This window comes from Pararge aegeria, chromosome 14 (genome assembly GCF_905163445.1).
Source record: "Pararge aegeria chromosome 14, ilParAegt1.1, whole genome shotgun sequence".
Classification (NCBI taxonomy): domain Eukaryota; kingdom Metazoa; phylum Arthropoda; class Insecta; order Lepidoptera; family Nymphalidae; genus Pararge; species Pararge aegeria.
Genome location: NC_053193.1, coordinates 5238315 through 5263409, shown reverse-complemented (window position 1 = coordinate 5263409; position 25095 = coordinate 5238315). Strand labels below are relative to the sequence as shown.

At 34.9% G+C, this 25095-nt stretch overlaps 1 protein-coding gene across 1 annotated transcript; it reads left to right on the top strand.

The window, feature by feature from the left end:
• The first annotated feature begins 357 nt into the window (after positions 1–357).
• On the top strand, positions 358–18129 carry LOC120629449. The gene is made up of 7 exons (XM_039898391.1): positions 358–361; positions 2244–2358; positions 3350–3488; positions 12073–12160; positions 14041–14148; positions 15036–15173; positions 17659–18129. Exons 1-7 carry the CDS (start codon positions 358–360, stop codon positions 17928–17930), a joined length of 864 nt encoding a protein of 287 aa, XP_039754325.1. The 3' UTR covers positions 17931–18129.
• The last annotated feature ends 6966 nt before the right edge of the window (positions 18130–25095 follow it).

The window sequence follows — 25095 nt, the reverse complement described above, 5'->3', positions numbered from 1 at the left end:
CATTCTAATGAGCCCAAATTGGACTGGTATAATTATCATCTTCAACCCGTCACCTCCCGACAACAGGGCACGGATCTCCTCTCTCAGAATTATTGTTTAAGCTGTAGTCCGAGTGGTTGGCCAAGTGCGAATTTGTGAACTGCAGACGCCTTCCAAAACATTGTGGAACACTCTTGGGCATGCAGGTTTCCTTGAAAAGGCTAGCACATATCTCAAAACTCGACTAGTGTCAAACTGAGAGTTCCAGTATCTACATTTCACCACCATCATTAGAAAATTTTGACTAACTACATTTGAATAGATATTATACTTATCACTTGAACGAATGGAGTGGAAGTGGATGAATAGATTTTTAATATGGGTATTTGGTATGGGTGGCGTGCACTTCATACATGCACAAAAGCACTGCCTTCCCTAAAATTTATATATAGCTCGTATAAAAGGAGGATTTTGCCATTTTATACAATTTTCCTGCTGTATGCATAACCTGGTGAGAAGCCCAGTGCACGCCACTGGGTACCGTAATATTTAGCAATCTGAACCGTCTTAAAAACTTTAACCAGCTTTTTGTCTACTAAATAAACAGTCTATTCATTTAAATCCAAAGCAATTATCTTTGTTGTCTCAGCATTTTGTATGCATAAAATTTTGTGGTGGAACGGGTACGCTACTATCGCTGAAATGCGGTAAACCTGGCGGGAAAATATTAGCTGAATATTATCTGTACCGAATAGTAGCTTACTCTCTAGTAGAGTAGTATTCGTGTGACTAAAATGTTCAGCAATATTATACTATATCACCATCATATCAACCCACAACCGGTTAAGGCCGTAGTCCAACACGCAGGCCCAGTGCGGATTTCTTTACACAGCTTTGAGAACATAATGGGAAACTCTCAGGTGTGCAGGTTTGCTCACTATGTTTTCACCTTAAGGCAAGTGATATTTTACTTGCTTGAAACGCGTATAACTAAGAAAGGTTACAGGTGCGTGCTAGGATTCGAAGTGAAGTCGAGCTCCTGTCCAAGGCGCTATCACCGCTTCAACTGAACAAACTGTATCAGTACAGAATTAAACAATAAACATGGTGCGGCGATAACGGAAACAGTAGATTTTTTTTGTTTTTATTAATTTACTTTTCTCACATTATCTTATTTTATATGCTTACTAGCTGACCCGCGCAACTTCGTCTGCATCAAATATAATTAAAATATTTTTTAGCATTTCTATACCCGTCGTAACGTCTAAACGATAGGTCCAATTTGAATAATTTAAAGAGGAATTTGCACGTACATAATCAATTTTATAATAAAACTATTTATTTGGATAAAGATTTGATACGAACGTCACCATCTTATGATTGTACCCGTGTTTTGATTGACAAATTATAAAAAAAAGCGGTTATTGTGCCTCAACAGTCAGACATTTAGCCTCCCGAACTTTTTTTAAGTAATAATGATTACTTTAAACGTGTCCATCGATCCATACATACTTACATCCATCCATACCTCCATACTCACAAACTTTCGCATTTATAATATAAGTAAGATGGTACGCATGCATTCGATCGTTGTCCCATATGCCTTGCGACTCGCTGTTATATGTGAAGATTTATGTCCTTTTTATCTCCGACAATATTTATCAGATCTTTATTAAAATTACACAACACATGCTTGATAGTATACACTTTCAAATAAAAAAAGAAATATCAAAATCGATTCAAATTTAACGGAGGTATCAAGTAAAATTGATAAAAAATTTCATCCCATTTCCCGGGAGAAGCTTATTGTTTATCGGAATAAAAAGTAGCCTATATGCTGACCCGGAATATCAGCTATTACTATACAAAATTTTATTTAAATACGTTCAGTAAATTTCACGTGATGCCCGGACAGACAGACAGACCGACAGACCAAAATTAAAGAAAAATCTGTTTTGGACTCAGTATCGATTATAAAGCATCCCCCGGTCAAAATTTTCAAAATATATTAAATGTACAGAAATCTTTCAGTTACAGTTTTATTATAAGTATATATAATTGACAGTTTCGTAAGGTACAATAATTAATTTTTTCAATTAATTTTTGAAAAAGAAAAGTACAGCCCTGCTTCTGCGATTTGTTACATCGGCCAGGCTGTTCTTCCTATACACATAGATAAACTAAAACTATAAAATTTACACACTTATAATAATTATTACACAAAAATATATAATCTACTAAATAAACTGTGTCGCAACTTTTAGGGCAAACCTCTAACTATTTTGGACACCACCCTACCTTAAAGAAAGATTCAAATTTCTTGGCCCGTGCACATCTCAAGGCGCTCAGCGTTCCACCCGAGAAAATGTGCTTAGAATGGTGAAGTGTAACTCTCGCAGTTTTTCGTAGTCCTTTACAGTAAAAGCTGCAATGCTGTGGAATGAACTCCCTCGTGACATTCGACGCTCTAAATCCCTTGCGATTTTTAAAAGTCGTGTAAGGAGGCACTATTTGTCACTATAAACATGTTAATATTATATGTATATATGTATGCGTATTTATGCATATTTATTAATATATATTATATTATTACGTCTATTATTTTATTGAATTTTTTATGTATATAATATTTTTTTTTTCTTTTTTTTATATATAAATGCGATTTCCCGTCTCTCATTGCCTTATTCCAATAATTAAGGTAGCCTGGAAGAGATCAATGTTAGTGATAAGGCCGCCTTATGCATTTTAATTTATGTTTTTAAATAAATAAAAATAAAATATTTTGATAAGTAGTAGAGATTTTTGAGACTGAGCTCGTCCGGGGAAGTACTATCGCCATGATTAATTCTGCCGCTAAGCAGCATTGTTGCAATGGTTGTGGGTTCGATTCCTACAACTGGAAAATGTTTGTGTGATGAACATGAATGTTTTTCAGTGTCTGGGTGTTTATCTTTATATTATAAGTATTTATGTGTATTATATTCATAAAAAAATATTCATCAGCTATCTCAGTACCAATAACACAAGCTACGCTTACTTTGGGGCTAGATGGCGATGTGTGTATTGTCGTAGTATATTTATTTATTTAGTATATTTATAAAAATAAAAAAAATGCTGTTCCGGTCTGAAGAGCGTGGTTGTCGGTGTGATTATAGGCACATGAGACTTAACACCTACGTCTCAAATTGATGGACACAGGGCGACATGTTGCAGAACGTGTTCCTTTCATACCCTGTGGAGTGGAGGGTTGTTCTTTTTATAGCGGATGGGTTTCCAATTATTAATATAAAAAAAAATAAAAATTAATGTTTGGTGCCAAGAACAAAGAAGTGTATAGGCTGCAGTTCATGAACGTTACCATTTGTTGCAGCTGTTCTACAGCGATGCTGTGCGCCGCAATCATGACAGAGCATTGGGAGCACGTGTCGTGGGAACGCGCTGCCCTGGCCGCTCTCGCGAACGCATCCAACACGGCTCTCCATTGGCTGCTTGATGAGAAAGTCGTGAAGGTGAGCTATGATTATTAGTACAATAGTTATAATAATAACTCTTTATTTGTACACCACGTTAAATAAAGGATAATAATTAAAATGATATACCAGAAAACAGAGACATGAAAATAGAAGCATAATACAACATCTTTGCCAGATTGCTTAGATTTTTTTTTTTTTTTATTACGACTTTTTTTTGACGACAATCATGCCCGTTAGAAATCAATGATGAGGTCTAAGTGGAGCACGCCTACAAAAAGCCTATTCACTCTTGCCTTGAAGGTACTCAAATTATACGTGGCAGGAAATGTGAATAAAAAACGTTTCGTGCGTGTAGGTAGGTAGAAAGGGGAAAAAGGAACAAGGTGGTAAGTGATGATGCGGTCTAAGATTGTAGCTAACCTGTCACATTTAGAGGTATGACAGTTACATTGGACCCCTAACCCTATATGTTTTCTACGCGGCATCTTAACGGAACGCTTCATAGCTGAGGCACGTCTTTGTCGGATGTTACTTATAACAAACTAACAATTAAAAAAAAAAATAGTTACATTTTCTTATCCATTATTTTTGGCCTTGGGCAGATTAACTGAGTCACTGTTGTTCGCGGAAAAAAAGTACGAATGGATTTGATTTCTGGGTTGGGCTAACAATTGCTCGGTATTGAGCACAGAATAAAGAATATACAGAAACCGTGTACATGACTAATATTGCAGCATCACAAACCACTCCACTTTAGCAGTGTTTCTCGAACAGCCATTACGTCTCTACGTTTCATTTGGCAGTTGACAGTAATTATTTTACAATGTATTTTCTAAATGTTTACCACAAAATAGGGAAAATGAGAAAAGTTTGTGAGTTATCAACATTTCGCGGGTGTGAAGTGAGACGTGCGCATGGAGTTTTCACTGTTTTCGTTTTTTATTTACTCCCTCTTCTTCCCGAAGCCTGGGACAAAACGGTAAATTTATATTTAAAAAAAAAGGTTTGATAAATCAGAATCGTCGGAAGCATGAAGTCATTTATCAGTGTCGACTGATAATTTGAAAAGCTTAAATATTTTAAGTGAAAAATGTCATGCTTTCGCTAGCTTGTGAAAAAGTCTTTGTTTACAAGATTTATTAATGGCTCTGATTACTTAAAGGCATTTTTCTCTTCTATTTAAACTGCTACTGAAATAAAAAATGATAGTATTTTCTTAGCTAGATAAAAAAGATTGACAAGAAATTAGCTTGCTTTTTACACGACTGCCAAAAAAGGAGTGGCATGTTTTCCGGGTTCATTTATGTATGTATGTATGTGTGTACTATGTATTTATGCATAAATTATGTAAGTTTAAATATTTCACCTCTACATGTATGATCGATTTGCACAGAATTCTGTGGTGTATCGTTAAAATCGTCTCGAGTGGCACTGGCTGTACATTTATTTTTTAAATTAATATGACGGCAGTTTCTCAAATGAGAAATAATCATGCAGTGTTCGGCAGTGGTGTTTTTTTTTTCGTACTTTATGCGAACAGGTAATAATATTTTTTTATGCTTAGTTTTGTTTTTAAGTATGTAAATTATTTATTAGAGTTTCAGATAAATTAAAAACTAAGTTATTTCACGAAATAAGCTTAACATATATTTTGCTTTGCACGCAATTTAAGCCAAGCACAATTTAAGAATTGCAATAAACTAAATTACGTGTACTGACTTACTTACCGCGGGTAACACCGTAGGTTGCAGCTAGTTAGGACTCATCATTTATTCCGGCTGCCCGCACACACGTTAATGTTTTTGACAATATTCTGCATGTTGACAATAATATTACCAGTGTGCGTTATTATCTTTAAAACTAAGATTTTTTGTTTTACGACTTCTCAAAATTCAGTTTTTAATAATTTATTTCATACAAAGAAATTAATAAATCCATTTATTTCTTTAAAGTGACATTACGCTGAAAAACCAAATACATGTACAACAAGTAGAGTTACAGAGTAACTTATGTAAAATATTGTATATTCCGCAAACTATCGAGTTAAAAAAAGTCGTAGAACAACAGTTGTTGGTTTTAATGTTAACAAATACAGGCCGCTAGCTTTGATGAAATTTTTATTTAACCTTGTACTATTCGTCTGTATTTAAGAGTAGAAGTATTGGTAAAAAATATTGTCAATATTATATTGAATGTGTGCGGAGCCTCTCTCAACCTATCATGAAAGAAGATTTTAATTCATATTTTTAGAATAAATTCCAATTTTGAAGCTGAGCATTGTTAGGTTGAGACGTTCCAAATGAACAGTTTCATTTCGAATGAAATAAAAGGGAACGTATTGGGTCTTGTGGTATAATACAGTGATTGCCAAGTGCAAGCTCAAGGTTAGATACGCCCTGATTAAAGAAAGCATTGTTTTATATTGCCGCTGGCAGATTGCTTCCTTGGCCTTCGCTTTAACAGCGCACTTACTTACTTTTACGATATTTTCCGTGGCGTTGTATTGTCTTATACTTGAACTTTATGTGTTCATTTATTCACTAGTATGAGGCTGGTTTTTTTACAGATGAACCCTCATTTTTTATAGTAAAAAAAATTTGACTCTCTTTATAGCCCAGAGTTACACTTATATATTCTTATGGAATAGAAGGGACACATACTGCAAAGCGCTACCCTATCTCCATTAACCTAAGGCGTAGATGGATGTTTTTTTTATTCCATTACAAGTTAGCCCTTGATTGCCATCTCACGTGGTGTTAAGTTATTACAGTCTAAGATGGTAGCGGGCTAACCTGTTAGGGAGTATAGTAGTCATACCCCTAATCGGTTTCTACGCGACATCGCACTGGAACACTAAATCGCTTAGCGGCAAGTCTTTGTCGGTAAGGTGGTAAAAAATTTAGAATTCAAAATATATTCTCAAAAAAATCACTCTTCTATAAGAGGGGAGGCCTGTGCCCAACAATGGTAATAGGACGATTAGGTACGCACATGATTTTGACGGCCGATTGGCGCAGTTTGCAGCGACCCTGCGTTCGGAGTCCAATGGTTCGATTCCCACTACTGGAAAACGTTTGTATGATGAGCATGAATGTTTTTCAGTTTCTGGGTGTTTTTATGTATATTCTAAGTATTTATGTATATTATTCATAAAAATATTCATCAGTCATCTTAGTACCCATAGCACAAGCTACTCTTACTTTGGCGCTAGATGGCGATGTTTTTATTGTCCTAGTATATTTATGTATATTTATGATGGAATCTCATCAATAGCCTATAACGGTCCACTGCTGGACCAAAGGTCACTCCCAACGGATTGGCTATCGCAGTAGTAGTAGAACAGGTAGCGCTGCTTTCCTTGGTACAACACCCGCCTGAAGAAGGGGTTTCACAACTGCATTCTAATCTGCCCTCACCATTTTGCTTAGGTATAGGAATTGTAGTGAAATAATGTTCTACAATGACGTATCCTTGAAAATTTTTCGCAAAGCACGCGATACTCAGTCTAATAAATTAGAAATCACGGAACATTCTTTATAAATTTAGTAATAAAAATGGCTACCGGAAAGCAAGTTCACGGTCACATAATGGACGCTAATGCGAAATTCTTATAATCTACTGCAAAATGGAGGTTCTATATTCTACTATATACTATATCCCACTTTATTTTTGTAATGTTCGTTTACCGATTTTAATATCAATTACGGTTAACTTATTATATTAATAAACACTTCGATACCACTGTAGCGAGGCATAGTGCCTAAGATGGCAGCAACCCTTTGAATGGCCACACTAATTATTTTGCCCAGGGAAAGTAACATCTCTAGGATCACCGGTAGACTTTTAACTCTCTTTTTACGGTTCATTTAACACAGATTGAGCCTCTGTACCCGTGGTCCCGAGACCATTATCTGTTTTTTATGTTAGAAAGGGTAGGTACACTCTTGAGGTGGTATTAAATTAGAATCCGATGTCTCATTGACTCGAGAGAACTCCTCAAGTTTTATAGCCACGCTAAACGGAATATTCTTGAATAAGTCGATCGTAAAAGTCGGTTGATATTTTTAACTTACCAGTGTTTGTTATCTTTTTTCCGAACTCCAAACTAGCTTATGTGCGCGACTTCACACGCACGTTTTTGGTTTTTAAAAACACCTGCAAAAACCATTTCCTTTCCTGGAATAAAAAGTATTCTATTCCGGTTACCAGAATGCCAGCAATCTCTAATGAAAAATAACATGTATCTCCTGCGAAGTAATAAATATATTTTTTTTGATTCCCACGGAAACTGTTCCAGTGTACTTTCCTAGGATAAAAAGTATCTCATGTCCATCCCCTAAAAGCAAGCTATATCTGAGTCAATTTTAAAACAGACACTTTCACATTAATCCTGCCTAATAAAAATGTCAAACTGTTTGTTTGTCTGTCCTTCCTTTACGCCCTAACGAAGCAATCCTTTAACTTGATTTTTGGCATAGAGTCAGTTAAAAGGACGGAGAGTAACATAAGCTACTTTTTGACCCATAAAAATAAACATTTTTTTTATATACCATAGTAAACGCGGACGAAGAAAGCGGGTAATACTTAGTTTGTAATATTGTTAATATTAAAGTATTCAAAAACGACTTCCAATTTAAAAACTTTCCATGATAGAACCAAGTTTAACGTATCGAGAGCTTGTCCTACTTGAGAATTCAGCAAAAGCGATTTCAACTCTGCTTTATATTTAATTCACTTCGGACTTACACTGGCGGCTAGATGTTCAACACCTGTATTACCATTTCAAAGCCGGCGTGTGTTGTAGAATTTTTAAGCTATAATGTATTAGTGTTTCTACAGAATTTCCATTTGTATCGGAACTGTCATTAAATATACCTGCTCTTCGTTGGAATAATGAAATATAAGTTATAAAAGTAATGATGAATTCTGTAATAAGAACACACTTAAAATATCTTTAAACGAAACTAAATTGACAAATGGTTAGAGTAGTGTTGTTGTTTTTAGTTCCAGAGTTTTTCACGTAGATTAAGACACCACTTCTTTTAGATTTAGTTTAGACCCGTTTAGACAGATTTACAACAAAATTATCATTATTATCTCATTCCTAAGCTTATGCAGATTCACGTAAGTATAGCTGAATTGATCGAATATAGATTTAATCTTTATAGCCCATGTAAATTCACATAAACGTAGATATGAATGAATGTAGGAATGAATACACTTTCATTCACCGTTACATTCATTATTGTACACCAAAGAAAAAAGTAGTTATAGAGATATACACATACATCAATTTACAAAACAGGCAACCAAAGTTGCAAAAGGAGAAAAATAGAAAAGATACGCTAAAATAAGTGATTATAAATAATATAGTATGTAAGGTATATTTACATAGATATTTAATTCCGCTATCTTTTTAGATTAGTACCTTGACACAAAACTAACTGTTTCCCGCGAATTAAAGCTTGTACGTTCTTGTAAAAAATCGGGTACTTATAGGTTTTAAAAATGACTTTAAGAGTACATGTCTTTTCATCTTTTAAACTCGTAATTACTTCTACATTAATTAATGACCGAACAAAACAAAAAAATCTTCCCGCTTCACGGTATTAGTATAGATAAAGACTAATTGATGTCCGCGACTTAGTCAATGTTTTTGCGATTTTGCAAACCGCGGAAACCGCTAGTATTCCTAGGTTACAAAGTATACTTTGTTCGTTTTTAGGATGCCTATCTATGTTAATGCAAAATATTGTCATGATAACAAAAATAATACCGCTCGGATTTTCGGGGATGAAGTTACTGTACATCCGTCTCTAAGTTTTAAGCTATCTGTGTGCTCAACTTTAGTTCTCTAGTTGTGTTCAGTAGATAATAAATAAACATACTACGACACTACACAAATCACTATCTAGCCCCAAAGTAAGCTCACCTTGTGTTATGGCTGATGAATATTTTTATGAAAAATATACATAAATACTTATAAAATACAGATAAACAGCCAGACACTGAAAAACATTCATGTTCGTAACAGAAACGTTTTCCAGTTTTGGGAATCGAACACACGGCCTTGGACTTAGAACGCTGGGTCGCTGCCCACAGCGCTAGTCTAAATAGGTAACAAACAATAACACACACTTTTCATTGATATTATTGACGTCCAATAAGAAGGGGATGTCAATATTTACGAAAAACCAAAGAATATCCTTAACACATTCATCTTTCGACTAAGGCACTATTATAAAGTAGCAACTGTATTCTCGCAACCAAACGTAAAAAAGTTGCAAAGGTTGACATTTCCGCATATACCTGTCTCCCCAGCGATTCGAATCACGTGCGGCAATAAACGATTTTTGCTACAATGAACTTTATAGGAAAAAAGACACCACAATATTTTAGATGCGACGTTATTTGCTCGCAATATTTGCTGTCACTATACTGCTGTTTTTATATGCTTTTTTATTTTCCACAAAAAGCGGTGTTGTGATCGCAAAATATAAATATCTTTCTATTTCGGCGCTAGGTTGCTTGGGTTTATTTAAAGTCAGAAACTTAATCATTATTCTCATCATATGAACCCAGAGACGTCCACTGCTAGACATAGGGGACATTCTGTAGAGATTTCCATTTTCCGCTACCTTCTCGTGTGGTGTCAGCTGTCCACCTGAGGGGACACCCGATGCTACGTTACTTTCTTCAGCACCTTAGAACCCCAGTTTCCATCACTTGTTCGATATTGGTGCCTCGCTTATTGCCTACATTTTAGCTTTGCGACTTGTTGAGCCATATTAGTTCAATCGGGTGCTTTTAAATATCTCCTCATTGCCTTTTTAATCTCGTAGAGCACGAAAAAAATAACGTTACGTACAAAATATCACTCTGTTATTCTATCGTCACTCGACGGTAGGTTATATCCATAAAATACTAAGCCAAAAATGCGAGCTTTTAAGTCTAAATCCATCACAGACCTGTCTACGAATCCTATTTTCGCCGTATTTTTTGTCACCGAGAGAGAACGCTAAAAGGAAAAACGACTAAGGTTATTAATGTAGGTCATTTATCAAACTTACTTAGGTACGTAGATTCTTAAAAGGCCTTCGTAATATTTTTTGTGTACGTATGTTTCCCTTTATGAAAAAAAAAAACCTTAACTATATTTAGGCTTTTGTATCAAGTGACGTATCATTACGGTTCAATAATCGTAAGAGAATCCTTATATGACACGTGGATTACGCCGCAGCCCATTTGTTTTTACTACTTACTGTGATGTACTCTATCTATCGCCGTAAATAGTTGATTTAACTTATATCTCTCTCATTTTATTCCGTTTAGAATAACATCATTAATCCGTAGTGCTTATGCTGAGCTCTTCAGAGTGCGGTGTAGTGATGTAAGATAGATATAACTTATAAGCACTCTGTAAGCGTTGATCTTAGGTCAGAAATAAATCGTCTCATACGAAAAAATACTCTTGTAAGGTTGACCTCACAAGAGTCTGTTTTGACTTTGCTCAGACAGAAACAGTTACTTAGATACAAAATTCACACAAATCTGTCTATTTTTAACAGCAACAGTAAATCTGATAGCTTTAGATAGATAGATAAATAGATTTGACGATTGGTTGCGAGTAAAACGAAACTATGCAATTTGAAAGAAAGAAAGAAAAAAATATTTTTTTACATTGCGCCGCACATTACAATATTCACAACACCACATATGTTATGTGTGGCACAACTAAGAAAAAAGGTGCCAGCTCAGCATTGTGCTGCATGCGCCAGTGGGTGCATACAGCGCTGATTTTCAGTTGGCACCTTGTACCAGGTAACACCACGGAAATACGTAGCCATCCACTGACCACATTTTTTTTGCTTAGTTTAACAAAAATCAATCGAAAAAAAAAACTAAAATTAAAAAAATACAACAATAAAATGAATACCACTAAACTAACTAAAAAAATCCACAACTATAATAATAATAAATAATTTCTACGTACCCCACCGCGAACGCTGCGACAATGCTAAATCGCGGCGTCAAGCGTCTGTGGTTATGTTCAAGATAGCGGACAGCGCGAGGCCAATCATGGAGAAGCGTGCATTAAAGCTAAGCTCGTGATTGGTCACACGCGCAACGCACACTTGAACGCTTCTAACTGCCGTCTTGCAACCGTTTGAGCAAGTTTTGTGGTTGGTTGCAACTAGTACGCAACTTTGGACGTAGCTTAGGTTGGAAGCAGCTGTGGACCTCGTTTTAGTAAGAGCTCTTACTGCTTATTTATAGTAGTAGTGGAGCTTTCTGTGACAGAGCTCGTCTGGGGAAGTGCTACTACTATGCTCATTTGATATTTCTGGTCAGGTTGATGGACACAGGGTGGCATGTTGCAGGACGAGTTCCTTGCGTGCCCTGCTTAATATCGCCACGTTTATAAGCGATGGTTTTTCACTTACCATCAAGTGGACCGCAACTGCAAGCACTTAAATAATTACTAGCACAAAAATCCCTATTCCTATAAATCTGTAAAGTATCACTTTACTCCAATACGGATACCTCGTAAATATTCTATAGATTCGATTACATCTCTCCCATAAATTCACATTGACGCGCAGTAAATTTCGCATTTCAGATCGAAGATGCGAACTCCAGGAAGGGCGGCGGTACGTTTCTCGTTCCAATGAATGGTGGAATTTGGACCATGTGCGTCTCCCTAGAAGGCAAGTATTTTATTAATATAGCTTTGTTTTTGATAGTTAATTTTATATTTTTAGTCATAATGCTCGCTTTTCTCGCTCATCCTAAGGATGGCTGGTAGAAAATGCTTTAGCATTAATACATCCTTTTGTAAACCTTTTTTTTTGGTTGTACAATAAAGTTAATAAATAAATGCGTTTTAAGCTAGAGCTTCCAAACCTGGGCGCCGCGGAGTCCTGGGGCGCCGTAGAAAGAACATTCGCGAGGCGCTCCTTCTGTCCTATAAAAAAATATGTTTTTCTAACAAATACCTACCTATTTTAACTAGGTTAGGGTGCGGGGGCCGTGACAAATTTCTTAACTTGTAAGTGCGCTGCTGGCTTAATTAGGTTGGAAACCCCTGTCTTAAACAATTAAATGTAACTAGTTTTAACCTTCATGCATGGGAGTACCCCATACTGTTCTCAAAGCCGTGTAAAGTCTACCAATGCTTACTTTGCCAGCATAGTAGACTAAGACCTAAATTCTTGACTAAGTGTGTGTGTGACTAAGTTGTGACACCTGTGCCTTTTAGTGACTAGCATAAATATACTCAAAGGGCACTGAACACATTACGTGTACAGTATAATAATGGGTTTAGGATACTGTTCGGTTTGCCGAGGTTCTGTTCAGCGTCTGGGCTGTTCGCTCAGGAGCGAATCGATGATTTTTACGGTTAGCGGGAAAGTTTGATTCACCTATCTTGCAACACTTCATGTCGGTGCTTGTACGGTGAAGCAAATTATATTGAATTTATTCTTTAATCTAATATAATTAATTAATACTAACATAGTCGTTTAAGATGTATTACTAACAAAGGTGGACCTTAGTTGTCTTAATAAAGAGAGATTATTATTATTATTATTATTATAAACAAATAAACAAATGTTTATGATGAATCTAGCATATGGGATTATTAGGCACACAAATTTTGTAGCTAGTCTTAAGTTGATTCCATGAATAATGTATTCGCTATTCGTACTCAACGACCGTCTACTTTACTTCTCATAAAAGTAGATAATTTTCGTTTAATAGCCTGAAATAATTCACATTAAATTAGCATAAAAAAGATAAGGCGTGAAAAAATATTGTGTTACCTAATAAATATTTACCCTGTTATTGCAACTAGATGATTGTATAGCTAACCTATGTAGCGTTATTTGGTTTCTACAACATCGTACCGGATCGCTAAGTCACTTAGCGGCACGTCTTTGTCGGTAGTGTGGTAACTAGCCACTGCCGAAGCCTTCCACCTAAACCAGAAAAAAATTAATATAAATTCTAAATAAGAATATATAAATTCCCGAATTTATCCGTCGGGTTTTATTTTCTTACTACTCCTGTTTTTACTAATAAAGTTATCTCGGATTATTTTTATAGATACTGTACTGAATGAATGCTTTATCAAACGTATCTTTATATCTTTAAACGAGCAATTCTTGTATATATATATACTAGCTGTTGCCCGCGACTTCGTCTGCGTTTGATTTTCTTTTATAATTAAAATTGCGACTATAATTAAAGATCTAAGCTATCCTATCTCTTAAGTTGGACCAGACTGCTTACGGTGTGCCAATTTAATTTAAAATCGGTTTAGTAGTTTAGGAGTCCATCGCGGACAAACATCGTGACAGGAGATTTATATATATTAAGATATATATATATATAATTGGAATCTCGGAATCGGCTCCAATGATTTTCATGAAATTTAGTATACAATTTAGTTTAGTAATCGATCTACTCGTAGCTAGGATTCATTTTTAGAAAATGTCATTTTATTCGTGTTTTCCGGTAATAACCGATTTGGTGCACGAAGTTGCACGGGTCAGCCAGTAAATAATTAATTGTTAATACTTATTTTTAGAGGAAGAAGTATCAATATTGTCAAGAGCCGGATTTCCAAAGGAGCCGCTGTGCACAAATTATTTAGCTGACGATGAAAATGAGGAGCAAAGGGGTGATTGGCAACATCGTAAGTATCGTGACGTTTATTACTAAACCACTTGAGGTTAGGATTTTATAGTATTTTAGGGATAAACAACATTTTTTAGATTTTTACACAAGACTAAAATTGGAAATATCTCCTGTCATATCGACCTGACATTTATTTGTTAACATTTGATCAATAGGCCGCACTAAGAGCTGTTAACCGCATAAGTCTACACGTATTTTTTTTTATACTTCACGGTTCGTAACTCTGTGGGACGCTTCTAATATAAATGTAGTTTTGAGGAATTTTGCTATGGCTAACTATAGCTATTATTTTAGCTTCGGATTCGGATCCTTTTGATGTTTGTCCAATCTGTTCTCGAATAGGCATGATGAGTAATTTTGAAAGACTTCCCTATGATGTTCGGAGTATACTTGATCCAAAAATTATCTAATTTTTGAAGAAATAAAATTTTTTGTTATAAATTACAAATTCTATTGCAAAAAGTTATTTCCCGCGAAAAAGCTCGCCGGGTGTCATGGCCGCACTCGTGACGTCAGGCAAATTAGAGCTTAAGCTTTATTACCTTGTTTCATATTTAGAGATGAGAGAAACTTTGTATCTAATAGTTTGAAATCACAAAATACTTGATATACGCAGAGATTTTCAAATCAAAATTATATTTGTATAAACGTAACGTCATAATTATGATTTCGTTTCAACTGTCATGGCAGTTGGAGGTTTTTTTATTGAAAATAAATATCAATCTCACTTCGAGTTTAAATAAAAAATACGTTTTTCGTAATACCTGAATCATAATATACTTATTATTAGAAATACAACATTTTAACGATTCTTTGTAAATGTCATGTTGCCTATTAATTCAGTGATAAGTAGTTCAGTCACTACATCCTGCTTTTTTTTTGTAGGTATGCAGAACCTTTCCATTTCGTGCGCGCTGGTATGTCTCATCGTATTGGGCAGTGCAGCATTGGTGGGCGCTTTTGGTGTTTGTAAGCACCAAATTAGCGCTGTTCTTGTTACCGGCGTTATGTATCTCTTAGCCGGTAAGTTCAGTTGTTTTCCTTGCAGTTTTTCCGAATCCCTTACAGGATAAATTCGTCTATAGATATCAACGCAAGAAATACGAGATGAGATAAGTTTGACGTTTGTGTATATATATATATATGCGTGTGTGTGTGTGTGTGTGTTTGTGATTCCGTTCTTCTGTTTGAAAGGTGAAATAATCGTGATTATTTTTAGCTATGTTTGATGAAAACCGTTCTAAGTTGGCCGCTGCCGCAAAACGACAGATCACATTTATATCACACTTTTCTCAAAATCAATATATGTCGGGGGTTTAAAAATATAATATACAAGCAAAAAAAATTATAAATTAATAAATTTATATTTTGACTTTCGCCTGTTCTGGAACCAAGTAAAAGCTTTATGCCGAATAATACAATCAATGGTATCTTACTGATGTATAATTGTAATTATTCTAGTTGCACCCAAAAAAATATGTGTTCATCATAAACACACGAACTCGTGTTAATTGGGTGAGCCTATGAACAAAAATTAATTAAAAGTGACACTAAAATATTACGGAGAGCTGATATTTAACAATGTTCCCGATTTTACTTATGTTATTTGTGTAAAAATGTCTAATTATTTACTAGATAATAGTCCATGGAACCGTCTAAAATCGCATTAAATTAACGATAACTACGTATTCACTTAATCCTGTTAGTGTTTACGTCTAAAATTCTTAGAACGAAATCATTCACGTGTAAATTCACAATCCGTCCCATTTGGTTTGCCTCAATAGCTGAACTGAAATCCTAACGAACTGTTATTGTTTGCCAGTCATCAATGAATATAACTGACAGTTCGCTTAGCATTATAACTTGAGTGTGGAAGTGTTCGAATAAACTTTTAAATTATTTTCTTATTTTCTTACCTATCTGCAAAAATAAGACACAGACAAAGGACATGTTTTGGGTTGCCAAATGATAAATTCTTATTTTTTTGCTTTTGCTGGCCATATAGAAAGTTTAGAGCCACCACGCCGTTTTAAAATAGCTTGACGGTCTTGGCTCACGTAGGTCACCTATTCATTATAATAACACTTTATTTGTACACCACATCAATATAAGTAATAACGTTTAATTTAGATAAAAATCCATGTCTAAAACAATAACAATTATCTTATTTACTATATTTAAAACTAAAATTGGCCAAACCTATAAATAATAAGTAATTAGGAATATCCTAAGGTAAGTACCCTCTTGAGCGATTGGTGACTGTGTGAGTGTGTACCAACCCAGTGCTCCAAAAAGGGATTTTCCCATTTATTGGTTAAAATTTTCAAAATATTGTTGGAGCTTGCGCGCATTCTGCTCATCATTGAAGGATTGGTTCAATCTTATATACAAGGAACAAAGAAGAAGAAGAAGAATTCGAAGATTCATGAAGTAGAACACAAAAGGTGGTCTTATCGCTTAATAGCGTTCTCTACCAGGCGGCACCTTGGAATTAGGAATAAAAAGAGGAGAACAGGCTTACTTGCACTCTTAGTTAGCAAATAACAGGAATAAGTTTGAACGTCTCAAATTGATGGGCAAAGGGCGACATGTTAGAGGACGTGCTCCTTATATGCCCTGTGAAGTGATATTCTGTTTATAGGCTGGTTGGTTTCCACTTAACATAAAAAAAAATTGGTTGTCTGTAAAGTCGGCTTACTGACGATAGTTGAACGTGATAACGTCGTAAGAAAATGCTGATGGAATGGTTGCATTTTTCAAAAGAAAATTTTAACTTTATTTGTTTGATAGATATTCACTTTTCCTTGCCGAAAACATGTAAATGTATCATTGTATAGAAGCTGTCTACGCGGACGCATCGCTCACTCAAGTAGGAGAGAGAAAGATGTCGAACGCGAAGGCCGACTGTTCCTCTTTGTCGCTCGTTCCGCGCTCTCGCTTGCACTTCAAGCCTTGAATGGAACGCCTCAGAGCGAGGTAACGCCGCATAGTCATGTTTTTTCGTGCGTGCAGCCGGCTCCATCGAATTATAAGACGTTGTGACGTCAAAAAAGAACTAAACCGACAATTTACATAAAGTCTGGAGTAAATAACTTAGTAGGATTAGAGCTTTTCCTGACAGAACTGGTCTGGGGAAGTACTTATCTATTACCACCACGTTTATTTCTACTTCCAAGCACGGGGCAACATAGTTGTGTTCCGGTTTGAAGGACGTAATTGCCCGTGTTATTACACGGCAATTACGTCCTTCAAACACAGAGGCTTACAACCCACGATCGCTATCATAAGTTTTATTTGTTACGCCAACTTGAGGAGTTTACTTAACCAACGAAATTGATTATTGGTGCATTTTGGTGGTTTTGGTATAAATGCAATAGACTCTGGTTTAGTGAGACCACGTTATGTGACATTTGCAGCAGACCTTTTGGCTTTGAAGCTAAATCTTAATAACTTTTAAACCAGCTTAGAAGACTTAAATGTAATTCTAAAAATAAATTCTTTGTTCCAGGTTTATTCGCAATGTTCACACTGATGATAATCCACTTCAAGCGCGTCCAAAGAGTCTCTACCCGTGGAAGCTCACATGGGGACGACACAGCCGACGGGGTCGTAGGCCCACGCTACCCCGCCCTACCCTTACTATCAGCAAGGGAATTCACTACTTCGTGGTCATTAGATTTAGGGTGGGGAGGTGTTGCATTGGCGACAACTACATCACTCCTGTGGATATTGCTATCTAAAATAATGAGATACAATCCTATATCGTCTATGCTGTTATGAATTTGTTTTTAATTATGATGCCTAACCAATGTCCACATTACCCCGATCTCCCCTAAGAGTAAATTCACACCGAGATAGTAGCGTTTAACAGTTCCCAGCTCGGCCATAAGGTTAGTCTAGTTCACAGTCCAGTAAAGTCTAGTGACTACGTAGTACGTACTTAACAATTATTCATTTTAAAGTCAACATCTCCTGAGGATGCTCCGGTTTCGGAGCGAAACGTGCGTAGAGGTTACATTGCCGAGGATCTGTTTGGTGTGGAGTATACGGATTGAAGAAATTATAAATTACACCATACAGATTCTCCTGCTGCTCGCGGAGTATAGCAAATTAAGCTTAATTTTCTTAATAGTGACTACGTGACCGCTAAAATCTTTAGAACTTCTCAAAATAGGTATACTATTTATTATAATCATATAGAGTTAAAAATTAAACCCGAGAAGGCCGCTGCTATCTCAGTGTGAATTGGGCCTTATACCTATAAAGGGGTAAATACATTATATTAAAAATAGGCTGCAGATATAAGCGACATTCCATCCCTTGTATGGATATTGATATCGAAAATTATGAGATACAATCCTTTAGCGTCTATGCTGTTATGAATTTGTTTTTAATTATCATACCTATCCATATTACCCCGTTTTCCCGTAAGGGTCTATTCACATCGAGATAGTAGCGGCCAACATGTCCCAGCTCGGAACCTAGTGATAGTCGAGTGATTATCTAGATACCACTCGCGGCTTGTCTTAGTAGAAACTAGTCGTGGCGCCCTTATAATCCGTAGGACTTCTACCGATAGGAGTACTATTTATAATAATAATAAGTATGGAGTGAGAAATGCGAAAAACCGAAATGAAAAAGATGCGAAAATGACACCGTTCGCCGCTTCGCTGGTGGCCGCTGCTAGCTCAGTGTGAATTGAGCCTTATGCTGTTAAGAGGGCTAACTACGTCATCATTAGCAAGAGACAGCGGAGGCGTAATAGCATTCGCAACATTCAATCCACACACACGCCACATTTTGGACGGCCGACTGGCGCAGTGGGCAGCGACCCTGCTTTCCGAGTCCAAGGCCGTGGGTTCGATTCTCACAACTGGACAATGTTTGTGTGATGAGCATTAATGTTTTTCAGTGTCTGGGTGTTTATATGTATATTATAAGTATTCATATATATTATTCATAAAAATATTCACCAGTCATCTTAGTACCCATAACACAAGCTACGCTTATATTGGGGCTAGATGGCGATGTGTGTAATGTTGAAGTACAAAATCCCAAATTGCCCCTGATGGGAATCGAACCCGGGGCCTCCTACTTTAATTCACAGTGCTCAAAAAGTTGTTTCAGTTATTCGCTTTTTTGAACTGTATTGGGAGAACGACCTTATTTACACTGGATTGCTTCATAATATACTTTCATTATCATCAATGAACCCACGGCCTTGGAATCAGAAAGAAGGCTCGCTGCAATCTGCGCCTTAAAAGATTAATAGTTAATCCTTAGTTTTAGCTATATTTATACTTACCCTCGATAAATGGAAAATGCTTGTCTTTAGTTTGAGTTTGACTAAAATTCATGCGAAGTGATATTCAAAAACATTTTGGTCGGACATCGCTCGTCTTTAGTTATCCAAGCAACCGTGTAAACGCTAAGTCAATTACCTTTTTAATCTCCGTTATATATACCTAAGTCATACCTATATTCTGGCGACTTTTACCGCGCCAAAAAGTAAAAAGTACATTTGAATGTTACTCGTTTATGTTTATTTATATATTTTATATATAAGCCGCTGTAAAATAATACGCTAAATGAGCTATAAATGAGTAATACAAAGTAATCGCACCCCACTTTTCGGCTTAAATAAATTAAGTACGTTTGAAAATCCACTAAGTACCTAATATTTAACACGTTTAAAGATTTAATAAATAAATGATGGTTATAAAATAAGACTTTACCGCACCTCTATTATTTTCGATTTCTGGGGATGGTTATATGCTTTTATAACATGATACCGAAGGTAATATTAGATCTACCTTTACCTAAGTTTAAGCAATATATTAAAACACATAACAAATCGTGGTTACTACACGATTCATGGATTTCTGCTTGGAAGCAGGCCGATCCGCTCTCATCTCTCACAAAACAGAAAAATTCTAAAGATTGTTAAACTTTAAAATTATGTTGGAGAAGAGCAATCTGCTAAGTTTCTTGCCGGCTCTTCTCAGTGGAATCTGCCTTCCGAACCGGTTGGAAAGTCACTAAAAACAGACTGACTTGACGTTTCAAAAGTGCTTATTAATTAGGCCTACTTTCAATAAATGAATTTTGTTTTTTTTTGAATTTTGAATTAAAATGCTTGCCACCAACTTTTAGCTTAGGTTGACGCCTAAATAGTTGCCGTCCATTGCAAAATTTTATGAACTATTAACCTCTTCATTTATTCTCCGTACATTTGAATCTATTGATAAACTTCCTATTAACTCTCCGCTTAAACAAATTCATTTACCTTGAATTAAAAACAAATTTACTTATTTAAGACTACATTTTCGAACATGCGAGCTTTTCAAATGTCTATTAATTGTTAACTACTATTTTTGGATATATTGTGACGCCGCAAAGATTATAGCGACAATTTATGCGTACCCTACTTAATGTGTTTGCCTACACTTCGGCACTAATGTTGCCTAAGGTTGAGCTTAAATTATATTTTAAGAAGCAAATTACCATATTACCTATTTTGCACTATTATATTATAACTGTACCTATACCTACTTTCTTATAGAATACCTACATACTTTTACACAATAAATGAATATAACTTTTGTTTTTTTATGTAAGATAAATAGGTACCTAGAGGCCTAAAGTCTAAACGTAGGTAGGTTTATATTATCATGGATGACATCAGAGAATAGAGTTTATAGCTTTTCTGAGAATTGGAATTTAAATTAAGCTACAAAGTATTAAAACTTTTGTTGAACTTTTTTTTTTTAATTTTTTAGCCTACTTTTTTTTTTTTTTTTATTTATTTATCAAATAAAGCAATTACAATAAAATGGTTAGTATAAAAACACCGAAAAAACCGCAGAGGTTTGTCCTCGGTGCCTATCTGCAACGATTACCTAAGGTGTTAATTAGAAGAATAAAACCAGCTCTGGGAAAAACATACTGCTACATTGTAGAACGATAGGAACCAAGTAAGACTGTCAATTTTAATTTTTAATAGTAGTAAGTACCAAAATAATACATATAAACTATACGAGATACAAAAGAGTCAGCCAACTAACTTCGCTAAAAAGTATTCTTTGAAAACTCAAAGAATACTAGCGTAAACACGCTTAATGTTTTTAATATTTACATTTTGGATCAACGTTGAAGGTAGTTTGTTCATAACTCGCGGAACCAAAAAGGCGGTCGTATGCTCACCGTATGTATTGTTAGCGCGCGTAATGAGCATGCGGTTGGCAGTCATCGTCCGCGTATGTACAGGATGTACTTAAACTAATCCATCCTATTTTACCTTGTTTACTATATGTTCTTTAAAAACCATTATGTCATACACATGTGCATTAATTATTAATAATGAAACACTTGGCGCTTTATCCAATACTCAACATTGCACACTTGTAATATTATGAACTGTTGTATACCTATCTAATTCTTACTTTATAATCGAAATTCTCATCCTTTTAACTCTAATAGGACGGGATAGTGCCCTGAAATACTGTAGTTTAAAACCAAAAAATAATGGATAAATAACATTTCTTTATTGATCAATAATTTGTGGGATTTTTGCTAAAGTATCTATTATTTCTTGTACACAAAGATATATGTATAAACTAAAATTAAAGTCGTAATATTCAGCAGTTTCTTCTAGAATTTTTGTGTACAAAAATTTAGATCACATTTTCATTTCACATTGCTTTTATTAGATAATTTTTTAGATAAATATTTTTAGCAAGAAATAAAAAATGTTGTGCGTTGTTTGAAAGTTGGTGCTGTGAGTTTAATATAAGATTAGTTAGTTCATAGGTTAAATTGTGTTTATAGAGTTGACGAAGCAAAGTTTAAAGCTTAAACTAGAATAATTAAAAAAACCCAGTACCTATCTATCCATAGCGTAAAAGATTAGGGTTAAATAGAAATAGACATTGTATGAAACGCTTAAAATATGTACGTATTTGCCAGCTAATTATTGTGAAACTTTATTCTATTATGCACAAAACTGACAAATTAAACTAAATTTCTTACGGTCTTTGTAGTTTAGATCCTTAATGAATTTGGTTTTAAAGTTTTGCGCATTATATAATGGAGTGGATATACTTAGGTACTTTTCTTAGGTAAGCAGTAACTTTTTTAGTCACAATTTAATTTAATTCTCTTTTAGATTTTTTAAACAATTATTAGATATTCAAAGAATGATGAATTTTTTTCCTTCTGGAAAATGAAAGTAGTAAAACTCTAGCATCAATTAGGTACCCACTGAATACGTAGGTAGGTATATTAGATAAACCAGACATAATTTAATATTACAAAATTAAGAATCTAAATAGGTATTTAACATCATATTTAGCAACGGTTAAAACAATATTAAACTCTTCGCACATTATGTCGACTCTACACCAACTCCAATAATATCACAGCATTGGAAAGTGAGCTTTATATCATGAGTTATAAAGTAAGTTGTTAAAACTGGTAACAGTCGACCGTAGAGTTCCGTACCGGTAGTACGAGTAGAGTAACTACAATCCAACTTGACGTTCCAAAGTGCTTATAAAGCAGGCCTATTCGAAATAACTGAATTTTAAATATGAATTATGACGTTGGACGCCGTGTTTCCTACTCGGTGAACACTTCTAACTACCTAGCCTGCTTACAATTCGTTGGCAACGCGTTTGTTAACTAGTCGATGACGTCTTACCCACTCGTTGACTACCGTTAACGTACACTAATATAACGTACATTAATATATATTTTTATTTATATACGCCACCTACCTCTCTTCTTGAGCTGTGTTTACGCCTTTGGTTGCCTTAAGGAGATCGCTATGTAGCGATAAGACCGCCAAATTGTTAAATTTTTATTTACAATTCTTCTATATGTTTATGTGAAATGAAAATGAAATGAAAATACACTTTATTGTACACCTAACAGAAATTAAATTATATACAAAACAACACAATAAAACACAGGTACACAGCCTTATCGCTAAAAAGCGATCTCTGCCAGGCAACCCAACAAAAGAAAGGGAAAAAAACAAAAACACAGACTTAAGGGTTAGGTTGTACACAAGAGCAGAGCAGTTACCAAATTAAAAATAAATATATATATCAATTATTATATCATTCAAAGTACAAGCCTACAACACAAAGAAAAGTGACTCAGTATGTGGTGTACAATAAAAGTGTATATAGTCGATACTGAGTTGTAGACTGATCTAAAACGGGTTATTTACACATTGACGATGCGTTGTCCGCACGGGCGACTAGTTGGAGACGTGTTGTCAACTATTTGATGGAAGTTGAAAGTTACCCGATGTTTAAACGATGTTGGAACGGTGTTGAGTCGTGAAGTGAGCGAAGGCATTTATAATTAATTCAATAATACTTTCAAAGCTCAAAATCCTAGTTGTCTTGTTCTACTATAGCATTAGGTATGTTACTGGGGTTTGTCCTTTAAGTACCACTTCAATATATTAATCTAAAGCTTATGTGAATGTAAGAAGATTATCATTGAATGACCTTTACTTTAATATTCGCAGCGTACCACTATATATAGAACACTATATTAATATCATGTCTTTAATAATGTTTAATGCCATCTTTCATCCATCTAGTAAATGGAACTGCCGCACTAAAAATATGTAAAATTAATAAATGATAAATCACTATACCAAAGCCTTTTATAAGTAAGCGCGTTCTACTAGGAATCACTAGAATAAAGATTTAGGTAAAATTATAAAACCTGTACCTACTCTTTTTTGTATCTGTTCATCACGTCTTTTTTTAGTGTGAAATATGTTTTCAAAATGGGGAAAAGAAATGTGTTTATCCATACCTACTAATATTATAAATGCGAAAATGTACATGTCTGTTTCCTGTTTCCATTACTTACTTTACGCCCTAACTTGGATTGCTTTTTGGCATAGAGTTAATATTAAAAAGTCGAATGTGTGTTTGTTCTTACTTTACGCCCTAACTTTACTTGATTTTTGGCATAGAGTTAGTTGAAAGAAAGGAGAGTAACATGGGCTACTCAGGTTCACCACGGAATTTGTAAAAACAACCGTTATAAACGCAGAAAACAACTTATAAAATAATACAATAAAAAACCTTGTTTACGTATGCTTTTATTGTTTCATTAATATTTTTTGTACATACTTGGCATAAATAACTATACAAATAGTTTTCATTTTTAGACAGCTCAGAAAATTGTCTGTTTGTACATATACCTAAATCTGTATTTGATAATCTTCTTATATCCAGTTCAAACCAATTCTAGCTGTTATCTTGAAATCTTTATGAAAATGGATTTAATTAGCGTAGTTCAAATAATTAGCTTTTATGCACCTCAGAAAAAGGCTATGATTAATGTTTACATTGTGATGTATCTATAGTTTTATTACGATATTGTTAATTGTGTTGGATAATTTTTTAATGCATAAAGCAATATTATTTTTGTTTAATACGTGTATTATTTACAACTTTTCAGAACCTGTCACACATTCTAATTCCTCTTTGCTACCTTTTTGTAACCTTTTTGTGCAGACAGCAACAAATTGCGTTAACATGCTGGAGCATTTCCCATTATGATCTTTTACATAGTAAAATACTGAATCGCTCCTGCTGTTTGTACGGATTTTAATGCAGTTTTCAGCAATAGATATAATATAATGATTTAAGATACAGTTTATGTTTAAAAATGCATATTATATGAGAGAAAAGCAAAGAAATTTATAGATTCGTAATGTAATGACGTAACAAACATATTTTTGTGCAATACATTACAAACGCCGGCTAAATCTTACTAGATATAAAATTAATGTGCAAAGTATCTCAATTGCACACGTGCGAAGACGAGATGAGTCTCTAGTATTATGTTTTAGTAATATACAAACCAATTAAAGACCCATAGTATGTTTAATTGTTATGTAAAACAAACGAATCGA

Excerpts from the sequence above, each read along its gene's own strand:
- LOC120629449 (XM_039898391.1), top strand. Across the intron at positions 2,359-3,349 it reads GAGAAAATGTGCTTAGAATG|CTGTTCTACAGCGATGCTGT; the intron begins GTGAAGTGTAAC and ends CATTTGTTGCAG. Across the intron at positions 14,149-15,035 it reads AAGGGGTGATTGGCAACATC|GTATGCAGAACCTTTCCATT; the intron begins GTAAGTATCGTG and ends TTTTTTTTGTAG.